General features: G+C 33.3%; 1 protein-coding gene across 1 annotated transcript in view; it reads left to right on the forward strand.

The window, feature by feature from the left end:
• LOC148601884 (uncharacterized) overlaps positions 1-13,191 on the forward strand; it is a 202,798-nt gene that overhangs the window by 112,462 nt on the left and 77,145 nt on the right. The window contains exons 15-17 of the mRNA XM_088554708.1: positions 3,282-3,401; positions 4,366-4,503; positions 5,750-5,904. Of these exons, the coding sequence (XP_088410834.1) occupies positions 3,282-3,401; positions 4,366-4,503; positions 5,750-5,904 (413 nt within the window). The remainder of the gene's footprint in view (positions 1-3,281; positions 3,402-4,365; positions 4,504-5,749; positions 5,905-13,191) is intronic.

The raw sequence follows: 13,191 nt of genomic DNA on the forward strand, positions 1-13,191 counted from the left end.
TATCCAGTGTTGAATAATGTTTCTTTCTACCTGAGCTCCTATAATTGTTGCCATCAGTTCCACTTGCTGTAAAGTCAGTGGTTTCAGTGGTGACACATGGTTTTTACGCTATCATAAAAGATGATCCAGATAGATGGCAGCTCCGTATGCACTTAAACGGTTTTCAACAAAAATATGTAATTGTTGATTTTTTCCTGTAAATTTCTGTTTCCATAATTCTTGCATTAATATCTTGGCTCGGATAGAAATCAGGCTATGTACTCCAAGTGGGTCATGCATTTATAATGACTGACGTAAAATTTCTCTTTTCATGACTGATTTTGTTGGCTTGTCCAAAAATTTGATGTTTTGGAATGTAATCTCAGTGTTGTTATTATCATATTTCAATCCCAGTATTTTTTACTGTCATGTCTTTTCCTGAAATGATTTGTATTTTAGCCTTTTGTCTCAAAACTTCACAATTAGAACTCCAAGAGCATAATTTGAATCTTGCCTCCAACATTAACAATCAAGTTTGTGCAAATTATTCATCTACTTCCTTCTCAGTATCAACACTTGACAATGTTGTCCACATGAATGGCAAGTAAGTGGTGCCAAATAGATTTGACTTGAATTGATAAGTAATAAGTCCTTGATTAATATAGGTCAGGTCCTTCGTACAAGAGAAGTATGTGAAATCCCTTTCTTTTATATTTAGTGCTATCTTGAGAAACCCCCTTTTTTTTGTCTGTGCTATCAGCATATTCCCTCATTTGGAATCTCATTTGAATTTACATGATATTGTTTATTTCGAGTGGTACTGGAATTAGGCATTCATTCAAGTTAGGCTGATCCGGGAACTGCTTACAACTACTGTGGTATAAGATGTGTATTGGTGCATCATTGAATCTTTCTTCATGGTGTGATGTGGAATGCAGTGCATAGGTTTTTCATTAATGTCAATTTAGTCAACTTGTTCTATGAAACCACATTTTTCTTGTTTATTAATGATATCAGAATATGACTTGAGTAATTGTGGTTCTTTGCTAAGTTGTCATATTGTACTGTATGTCCTTGCTCTAACAATTTCTTTGTTTGTTGGTAATTCTGTATGTTCATGTTACATGCAATTTTGCAATTTTGCTGGTAATGACGGTTATTGAAATTAATACTGCTCTGTTGGATAATAAGTGGCCTATCTTAGATGCGCCAGCAGTTGGATCATTTCCTCTTACTATGGTGTCTTCTATAACATCCCAATAATGATCTGCTCCAATCAATAATTCAGTCTCAAAGTTTTCCTGTTTACTCATTGGTTGGTCTACTTCAAGTGTCTCAAGTAGGTTTGGTGGTACATGCTTTATCTAGTTTTGTAAAGGTATGGCAATATTTGGTACAATTAGTATGTGGGTTGGTAGTTTTTCTCTGTCATTTGTCTGTACACACTTACACATTTGAAGTTGCATACATTCTTTTCTTTGTCTCCAGAAGCTGAAAGTTCTGTTTTGTTTTGTCCAGTTGGATTGATTTGTACTGTAGTTTGCAGTGTATTATGCACATTTGTGTATTCATGCATCCTTGGCAAGGATGATGGACGAAAAATGTAATTTTCTGTGTAAAACTTGCACTGGAAATGGCGAAAAAATCACAAGCAGAAGACCAAATTGAGATGAAAGGATTCCGGTAAATTCCCTAAAATGTGTATCCTTTCATCATTAATGTTTTAGAGGAAAGTATTTTTCTATGCTTCCCTTGGTTTGCAAGCCATTTATTGATTAAAATACAGTGATGTATTGGATCCATTGAACTAGTTAGCTAAAATTTTTACAGATATTTCTCTAAAACAATGTTGTCAAGTTATTGTTTTGCTGCATACCATGCACCCCTCTTCTGGAACAAAAAAAAATAGTTGAAAAAAGTGTGCAGTATACTTGGAAGAATGTGGCTAGGTGGATACTCATAAATGATCCTTGTGCTCCCTCATCAAACTAGATATTTGTGTGTTTACTCTGTTTGGCAAAGGCAATTGACGCTACAGCGGTCTTTATTAATACTCTTGTGTGTTGAAGTGTAATGTACAAAATTGATGCATTCTTGTCTGCTTTCACCCAAAAAAAACCCCAAAAATTTACAATTGGCATACAGCTGTCGATTGTGTTTTTTTTGTTTGTTTGTTTGGGTTTTTTTTCAGTGGTTGTTGATTTGCCACTGCATATGCTGGTGTGATATTTATGGTTACAGTTTCTACATCTCTAGCATGTTTTACGTTAACTTACACGATAGTCTCCTAAGCAGTCAAAACATGCGTTCATACATTTCAATATTACAGTTATGTCCTTGGTGCCTGTAACTTACATTCCATGGGATAATCATTTCCAGAGCAATAAATGCATGGATGTTTCTTCTCTTTTGTCATGTGTATAGGCATGTGGTACCTTTGTTTAGGTTTCCTCGTACCTATTAAAAAGGTGGCTGTTGCATGTCACTAGTTTGACTTGTTAAATTCATCTGATTGAATGATTGTCACATCTTCTGCGATGGCCTTTCAAGGTCTATTGTGTCACTATCATACTCCCAGACTATGTTTCTGCATATCTCTGCTGGAAGTTTGCTGATTATTTTTGGCATTAAGAGTGAGTCATTCATTTCAAAGTTTGGTCTTTTAAATGTGTTCCAGAAATCATTGGCGTTCGAGCAAGTGTTTGACATTAGAACATAGGGGTCAGACGGTAGTTTTTTTGTATACATCTGCAAAACTATTAGGTTTAGCAAAATTCTGACTGAATAAGTGTTTAGCATGATGAGATCTATCTCTTTGACAAATTTTTGTTTTGATCTGTTAAACCATGTAAGAATTATTGCCCTTTTTATCTACTTTTTTTTTCCATATTTGTAAAATGATGTTTTTACAGTTTTCAGCCAATATCTTGAAAATAGATACATAGAAAGAAATTTTCAATTGGTGAAATGATCCCTTTGGTAAGGCCTACAAAAGTGTGTGGTGGTCAAAGTTGTCGGACAACTCGTTCTTAGAGTTATTGGCCTTGAAAGGTGAAAAATTATGTTTTTAAGTAGTTTACAGTCAATATCTTCAAAACTATAAGAGATAAAAAGTAGCTTTCAATTGATGAAATGATCCTTATGATAAGTCCTACCAAATTCTTCTTTGAGTCAAAATTTTCAGACAATTCCTTGTTAGAATTATTGTCCTTGGAAGGCAAAAATTTAAGCAGGTGAGCAATTCAGGCTCCTGGAAGATGCTTGATTGTAAAATATGATTGATTTTATGCCCTTACTTATAGATTTTGGGAGAGTACAGTTTAGCATATGATGCAGTGAGAGTGTATGCTATGGCAATGACTCAGCTTATTAACCAGACACTAACTATTACAGGACCCAGACTTACAGAAACGCTGCGACAGGTAAGGATTGAAACTGGCAATTAATACAGTTTACTCTCTTTTCTTATGCCTAGATCACACATTCAAGGGAATTAATTGGCACACCAGCTGCATTTCCTCTGCCCGGTTTTTCATACTTAATTGTATCAGACTGTGGTTTTCTGTAGTAACCCTTACCTATACTGTAGCAACATGCTGTTTCACTGAAGCGAATATGTCCTGGCACCTATCCATCCATATTAAACCGTGTTATGACCATATTGTACGGTGTCATTTCGTATCAATTATAGACATTTTCCTGAATTGTCCATGGTGGGTCCGTTCAAATCCGTAGTCCAAGCGTCCTTTAATCAACAATTTTCCAGGGTCATCCGTGAAATTTAATCCATAGTGGAGCCTACGATGTAATCCATAAAGGTGTGACATAGGCATAAATGACAGTGCTAATAATTTATTAAAAACTGTTGGGTGAAATTGTGACATGTGTTATTTTCATTGCTTTGGCTTAAATTGTATAAATTATCATAAATTCAGTGTAAAGTACCACTGTAAGAAACTTCGCCCTCTTGTTCTTGTTTGAAAGTTAACAGTGGACTAACAAGAAGGAAATGATACCTAACAGAATAATGTTTACACTTACTTATAATCAAAATAGATATGGTAAATATGTCAAAGAGACAACAACTCCACCTGGATGAAAAATATCAGCTCAAGGCCACTCATGAGTTTTCAATGAACACTGAGGAAAACCCTTACACCACAGGGCAGGCTGCAGCTAGCCCCAAAACAATATAATACACAGGTACAGAGAAATAATTGCCCCTTTATACTCCAGCAAAAAAAAAATAAACTGAAAGTGAAAACAAAATAATACCTACAGAGGCCAGAAATTCCGGACTAGGGACAGGCAAAAAATATGCAGTGGGGTTATTTTGCATTTTTTAGAAAGATTCTACTGAATTTATGTATGTTTCATTTGTTATAGATTGAAATGGCAGAGAGTTTATCAGGACATCTGAAATTTAATGAAAATGGTGATAGGCCTGGATATATTGGTGTCATTGTCAATGTCAATCCTCATCCATTTGCCTGGCCAGAGCATGTTAATGCCTTTCCTCCAACAGTAAGTAGGGTTTTTTTTTTAATTTCTTAAGTACACTACAAGTGAAGCATTAAGCATAGTAAAATTAACAGTTGTTCAAGTTTGAATATTCTTTACAAAACCAAAAAACAAACCTGTTGTTAAATTCCATCAATCTTTTTGTATTCTTCTATACTGTCTGGATTTTTGAAAAGTGGTTCAGATGTTCAAATTTTAATTAGATCAAATAATTAAATCATGTCAACACAAATTTATTATTCAATGTTTTCAACATTTTTGTCAATCAATTTGTAAGTTTTGGTCTCTCTGTATTTTGCTCTTTTAATGTTGATGAATTGTGATTGTCTTTGTTTTTGTCAGTTTTGAAATTCATTGAAAAATTTTTTTTTTTCTTGAGGGGAACAAAGGGTGAGAAAAAAAGAGTACTTGTCACTTGGATGGTGCTGTCCTTTTTTTAGCTCACAACGCCGAAGGCCATGTGAGTTTTTGCCATCACTTGGCATCTGTCATCGTCCTTCATTGTGAACAATTTTTCAAAACTCTTCTCCTCTGACACTACTTGACCAATTTAAACCAAACTTGGTATGAACCTGCATAGAACTGATTTTGAGATTTTTGATCTGTCAATAAACATGGCGGCCATTACTAAAAATAGAACAAAGGGGTCAGATAGTACTTTTTCGCATATATATCCAAAATCATTAAGTTAAGCCAAATTCTGACATTGTAAAACTGTAGGGGTCAGACAGTTGTTTTTCACACATATCTTAAAAATTTTAGGTTTTGCCAATTCTTTCAGTAACTGAAATGTTCCTTGTTATTATAAATACATTAGTCTTTAGGGATAAAGAGATAACTCCTTGTAAGAGTTATTGCCCTAGACAGGGCAAAAATGATGGGTTTTATTTACAGATTTCAGCCTGTATTTTGAAAACTGTGATAGATAGAAAGAACCTTTCAATTGTTGAAATGATCCTTATGATAAGTCCTACCAAAGTCTTCTTGAGTCAAAATTATTGGACAACTTCTTGTTTAATTTATTGCCTTTGAAAGGCAAAACTCAACCAGGTGAGTGATTCAGGCTCCTGGGAGCCTCTTTTTATTCCCCTTCTCAATAAGTGGTTGGTATATTGGAATCAGTTTGTCATGATCTTTCTGTCCCTCCAAAATTTATTGCTATTATCTCTGCTCTCAATTAATTGGGAATTTGGTAAGCCAGGGGTATACCTAGCATGAAAATATGTGCAAATTTATTTTGTATTTGTAGACAGCTATGTTTTCAAGGATGATATTTATGGAGAGTGACACTGCAACAACACAATGGGAGTATAATATGCAGGCCAAACGTCCAATGGATGTTTGGTATGGGATGGAAATAGCTAACTATACCATTGCCTACACACATTACCTCAACAAGAGATTGTAAGTACATGTATATGTATGCTGGCTTAAACCCTGGGCAAATTTCAGGATACAAAGTTCTAATTATTCCATAAATGACAGTCAGACCTTATAAAATAAATTCTCTTGTTCTGAACTTTTCGGACCCCCTTCAGAAATTGTCTGTTTGAGCAGGAATTTTCCTGTCCTACAAAAATAAAAGTAGCCACCGTCCTGTCTTTGAATCCCCAAAGTAAATTTTCAAATTGGGCTTCAAATTGAAGTTTAGGTTACAGACCACCAATTCAACCAATGAGCATTTGGAACGTACGCAAAAATAGTCCTACGCAGAAATTACCCCTGTTCCTCATAGTGCTGTGAAAAAAGTTCTCATCTTATTTAAAAAATTTAAACAGTTTCTGAAAGGAAAAACATTTCTGTACATTTTATAGGTGCATTTTGCTTCTTGTGATGTGAAGCCTAATCTCCATAATGATTTTTAAATATACCCCTATCTTGTGAAAACACTGGGATTTCCCATGCTATTTATAGACCCTTCACTTCCGGTGACCAGTACTGCACTGCAAGTCTGTCTGCTAACCCCACATGCCATTCTGAGGATTGTGAGCTGACATATGTAGAATCATGCTGATATATAGTCCTCTGCAGGTTAAAGTTAAGGATAAGTCCAGAGAAGCCATTGAATATTGTGAAATTAGCATAGAAGCCTATGGGAAGTGGAATTGGTGGTTTTTAGCCTTAAGCTGAAGCCATGGCAAAATGAAAAGTTTCTTGAAATAGCTTTAAACTACTTGAAGATCTTGTTAACTTTGCCATGAGAGGAATACACTACAAAAATCCTTCAAAATATGCATTTTTTTAAGTTATAGGTCCAAATTATGAAAAATTGGTCTTTTTGGCTGATTTTTATGTCCTATCTTGTATAAAGTGTAGAAAATTTAGTAAAAATATCAAATATTAAACTTTGAGGGCTATATTTACCTAAATATGGTGGTAATAAGCACTTGAAATCAAGTTTTGTGTAGATTTGAGCAAAAATTAGGTTAGAAATGAGGAAAAACTCACTTTCATTACTGCAGTTAAGGCCATTTAAGCATTCCCCTATGGCAACATGGAAAATCCATTATTGAGTACTTTTTTTGCTTTAGGTGCCCTTTACTGGTCATGTTTTAATGTGAAAACACTGTATTTACAAATTTAAAGCCAAATATATCACCTTTTGTGAAAATTTAAAGATTTAGGATTTTTGACATGTGATCAAGAAAAAGGGGGAGGCATGTCAGAAATAAATTTTTAAAAATAGACCAATTTCTCAGAAAATGATTACTTTTAAAACTATTTCTTCATTAATATTGTTACAAAACAAGTTGTGATTGATATTTTTTATTTGAAAAGTCAGAAAAAGTTCTTTGCAAATATTTAATGCATTTCAGTATGGTAGAATATTGTCACTTTTTTGCTCGCACAACTTGGTTACCCTATATTTAAAAATCAAATATTTAAAAAAGTGCTTGTCACATTTCACTGAAACTTTGCAAATGCATTCAGTATGTGTGTAGGACAATACCTGTATAGTTATTTATTTTTTCTAAGACAAAAAGTGACTCTTTAGGTTACAGACCACCAATTCAACCAATGAGCATTTGGAACGTACGCAAAAATAGTCCTACGCAGAAATTACCCCTGTTCCTCATAGTGCTGTGAAAAAAGTTCTCATCTTATTTAAAAAATTTAAACAGTTTCTGAAAGGAAAAACATTTCTGTACATTTTATAGGTGCATTTTGCTTCTTGTGATGTGAAGCCTAATCTCCATAATGATTTTTAAATATACCCCTATCTTGTGAAAACACTGGGATTTCCCATGCTATTTATAGACCCTTCACTTCCGGTGACCAGTACTGCACTGCAAGTCTGTCTGCTAACCCCACATGCCATTCTGAGGATTGTGAGCTGACATATGTAGAATCATGCTGATATATAGTCCTCTGCAGGTTAAAGTTAAGGATAAGTCCAGAGAAGCCATTGAATATTGTGAAATTAGCATAGAAGCCTATGGGAAGTGGAATTAGTGGTTTTTAGCCTTTAAGTGCCTAGTGACCCAGATTAAAACATTTTGTTGCATACAAACAATATGGCTTTTGATACCGTTCTTGTCAGCATTGAAACAAATTGTTATGTAGACATTTCTACTGGTTGAATTGTCTTTGACAACAGATGAGTATGCAATAAACTGAAGGACATTAAAATGGCAGATTGATGAAAACAAGGAATTCAATGTTTGTGTATGACAGAACAAAACTACTTAGATATTTCTATCTGTAAAAGTTGGCAAACTTGAATAAAATGCCAAAAATATAATATTTTGTTTACTTTATTTTAGTACATTATTAATGTGTACTAACAAGAGTTCAGTGGCAATATAAAGCATTTAGTACCTATAAAAAACCTGACAAAAACAATGTAACATGCATTATATTCACTGCAACAGAGCCTGCTATTTTCAAGTGTGCACCACAGGCACTGAGGTTATTTCAAATAAACAGAATTTGGCCTTTTCAATAAGTTTCACTGCTCATTAAAAATGCCTAATTTCCTCACGTTTTACCAAATTTTAAAGTGAAAGTAATTTTTAGGATTTACATATTAAATTTGATGTTCCGAGTTAAATTCGGAGTTGTGCCGTTAAAATTAGAGTAAAATAATTAAATTAGGGTATTGATTTAAAATTTGGATATTCCTGATAAAATTTGACATTGTTCTCGGTTAAATTCGATGATGTTCCAGTTAAATTTTCACTAATTTTGTTTAAAATGTGTCATTAATTTCTTTTGAAACCTAAATTTTTCATGAGCGTAGGTGGCACCCTTTGTAAAGAGAAAATACTAGTGCCCAGAGTAAATGCTTTAAAGACGCAGTAATCTGAAAAAACGTCAACATGCTAAAAGGTGTTGGATTCAATGTACAACAGCAACGTTTTTCTCAAGGAATTAATGTTGTAACTTGGAACTATACGCATGAGAGCAGAGTATAGAGGAATGTGGAATTCCATCCTCTCATATAATTATAATATCTCTTGCTAGATTTTAAAATACTGGTGTCATTGCTTAATCGTCTTGGGCCAGTAGATAGAGAGGTTGATGCTGTATTTTTGGGATGTGTGTTTGTTTTTGTTTTTGTTTTGTTTTTTTTTTTACAGTAAGACAACCATATGAAATTCTGATTTCCTGTATGTCATATTTTTAAGCAGATTCGAACAGATTCGTCTGCACACTAGTACTGTTTGTGGGATTTTTAGCTTATTTATCTATTACGAATACATTGAGCACATTAAAAGTGTGTCAACGGCGGTCAGGTCCATAGATTCCTAACTGTCAGATGATCTTTCGAAGAAAAAAATAGATATTATACAAAATTGGCAAAATTTTTATGACTCTTATACATCCTATAGTTACAGGTCTATGGTTGTGCAGTACTAAAGAAAACTATAATATTCAACTAAACTGTAAAAAGGAAATCTGGATGACTTATAATTACAGTTTGTTAACTTCTGAAATTAACTTTAAGTATGTTCTCAAACAAATATTTCAGTTTTACTTAAAAAATAATTTTGTAAACATGTACTTCAGTAACCACAATACCTTTTCATCTTATAAGACTGTATCAAGGACTGTATATAATACATTGTATAGCTTTACTACTTGAGGTCATTATTCTATGGTCAATACGTACATTGTACATGCATATATTCTCAAGCGAATACTATGTAATAACTTCTAAATCCTAGCTTTTCACAATGACAAATTTCATTTTAAGAATAAAAGGGGAAATTAGATGAGTGACACAACGTACATGTATGATGATATACATCAAAATTGTCGTGTTTACGGAAATATGCATGGTTGGTAACTATTAATTTCTAAAGTGTTTTGTTACGTATCCATTGCTTTTCACAAAACTCACTAGCTCAGGAGTAAACATTATAGGAGTTATTAATTAATTACAAGTTATTTCAACTTTGGTGAATATAAAATAAAAAAAAAAAATAAAAAAAACAACCAAAAACAAAAAAAGAAAAAAAGAAAAAAACAGTTACTTTGATTTAACAGAAGCCCCATCCTCCCAAAAGCATTGTTACGCACGACTCAAACAGCATTCTTCACTATGTATACCTATATATTATGTTTATTGACAGACCCGACAGGTGAGCTGTATAACGTTCAAATACACACACACCGCGAGCACACACTACGTGCCGATTGATTGACACTCCAGGGCACTACCTGTTAAGTACATAAATGAAATACACATCCTGTTCCTAATCACGTATGGCTTGTTGAAAAATCGGAGTCTTCAACCTCGAGGTTTTCTTAGGGGGGTAACTTCCAATGTGGTAGGGATAAGCCGCTGTGCTGTTCTACCCAACTGTCAACGATTTGGAAAAAAAAAATTAAAAGGCAATTCAATTATGCTTTGTATGTGTGATATGCACAAAGACAATTTCGTTCAGTTTTCACACAGTACATATAAATTTGAAATATTGTATAAGATTCAAAATGTAATACCCAATAAGTGGGTCTAGGTTAATAATGATGTGGGGGGAGGCATTTATTTTTTTCTTCCTCATTTAAATAAATCTTCAAACTTAGACTATTAAAACCATGTCACATATGTTACATAATTTTGTTATTACATGTATACACATGTAGGTACTGTTAATGTTTATTCAAGTGTGTTTATCTCCTTTATAATTGAGAATTTAATCTATTTAAAGCAAAATGATGGGCATTTGGTAAGAATCGTCTTTTAAAATAAAACAAGCTGTTAATACCATATTTTTTTAAGACTTGACTTGTATACATTTTTTGGTCTGTAATGAATGCCCGTTACGGAGATCTTGATTAGTAGATATTGGCAGAGCCAGCTTTCGTGACTGAAAAACTCCGACAAATATGTCCTACTGCATGTAACAGCCAAGCGGCTGTGTTAATTTCCCGGCTTACGCTCATACAAATGTGCACCATGTGGGTCTGAGAGTATCAAACATGCTAAAGTAAGTCAACGTACCGAAGAGTAAAACAAATCTGGATCGAACCCCCTTTTAATGTGATATGACCCTCCCCTCTGATTTTGCAATGCTTTAAATAAATGAGGTCTTTCACATATGACTGGTCTATTCGGTATACAGTATATTATAACAACTCTCATTCTTTTAGCGGTTTCCATGTACCATGATTTTAGCTCTGCATGCTCACCAAGGGAACGCTCTTCTAACACTTTAGAATGTATTTTATAGTGCGTGAAACATCTGAGTGTTTAGAATAAACAAAGCCAATGTAATTAAATGTGATTTGTAGAATTAATTCGGAAATTGAGAGTTTAATAAACATTTTGCATTTATCGTGAAAGTGACTCGATTGGTGTGGTAGCATGTGCGGCTTCTTTTATCTTTGAACGGTGTCGGCTAGCAACTTCCATTACCTGCAAAGCATTTCACAGTTTGCAATCTTTTATTTGATGACCTTATAAAAAAAACTGCATCAAAAACAAGTATACAACATTATATAATACAGACATGGTTAATGGGTGTTGACTGGAGCTTTTAATTCTACGGACAATTTCTTTTGGAATTAAGTAAAATATAACTTTTATGGATATGTACAATGTACATGTATTTCAGTCAGTTTAGAATGCAAATTAACTGTAAACAGAATTCTGAGGTAGCACATCTTGTCGCAGGCAAGTTTTTTTTTCTACAATTAACCGATAAATTGATTACATGTATTCAATAAGATCTGTTACAGTATAGTATTTTTTTAAATCAAACTACGGCATACTGAATTCACAAAATATGAATAAAAATTTTTTATAACAACAAAATGTTTACTTTAATATATTTTTTTAAGTAAATGTAAATAATTTTAAGAATCAAAATGAGAAAAAAATTTTTGATATATATATTTTTTTTAAATACACACAATAACATTATCTGTTGTTGCACCTGCTTGCATCGATAGAAATCAATTGTAAACGACCGTTTGTGCAACTTATACCCCCACTTAACAAGTGGACACCTCGTCCGTCCGTCTGTCATTTCGGCAGGCCAAATATCGTTGGCTCCCAATATGGCTTGAACGATTTTAAATTTGGTGTTAGGCTTTCCCTAGAAAGGGCATACGTTGTAAGTGATTTTGGATTCTCTCTGATATCCTGTTCTGTGAGCCTTTTTCACTTTTGACCTTTTCAAATTTTCACTTCAAGGGCTCACAATTGATGGGTTGGTTTTAAATTAGATGGCACATACATACGACTTTTGGGATGATGTCTGATATTAACTTCCTGTACAAGTGGTGATATACCTAGCGTGACAATGCATGTAATCTTCATGTTCGAAATGTAATTTAAATCCAACCATCAAATGATATTTTTATTATTTTGTTCACATGCAAATATGTCACATTTTGTTGCAACCACTGATTTAAGAATGAGCGTTTTTTCTTTTTTTTCTTTTTCGTTTTTTTATTATTGCGACTGAAGTTCTGAATTAATACATTATTTACAATGGTATGTTTTAAAATGAGGAGCTGAAATACAATTTTTTTATTAACAAATACCCGTTATAATGTATTTTTCATGTATTACTTTTTATTCATTTTCAATAATTAATTAATATTATCATATATGATAAAAATCCTTTTTTTTTATTGTACGTTAATTTATTACTCACGTTATCCTGTTCATGTTCAAATTTTACAAATTACCGCATCTTTAAAGCATTTACTTCGGGCACTAGCATTTTCACTTTACGAAGGGCACCACCTAAACTCGTGAAAAATTTTGGTTTCAAAACGAATTAATGACACATTTTAAACAATATTTTTTTACTGGAACATCACCAAATATAACCGAGAAAAACGTCGAATTTAATTACGCTGTGTATCCTAATTTTATCGTACACACCGAATTTTATCGGGAATATCTGAATTTTAAAAAATTAGGCATTTCACTTTTAAATTCGGTAAAACGTGAGGAAATTAGGCATTTTTAATGATCAGTGTTTTACTATCAAAATCTAATGAGAAGATTGTCAAAAAAGGTTGATATCAGTAAACACAATCTCACACTTAGAATAATTACCTGACCTCAACTCCTGGTTTTAGGTAGGTCAAAAGGGAAAATATTTTTGTTTCCCCAAAGTTCATATAATTCTGTAAAAACCATGATCAAAAAAGTGAAAAATGTTGTTTTGAAAATTTGAAAGCAAGACACTTTTTTAAATTAATTTTCTTAACCCTTCAGCTGCTAAGGTT

Source organism: Perna viridis, chromosome 12 (genome assembly GCF_037379345.1).
Source record: "Perna viridis isolate PV_CMFRI_1.1 ecotype Kerala chromosome 12, ASM3737934v1, whole genome shotgun sequence".
Lineage (NCBI taxonomy): Eukaryota > Metazoa > Mollusca > Bivalvia > Mytilida > Mytilidae > Perna > Perna viridis.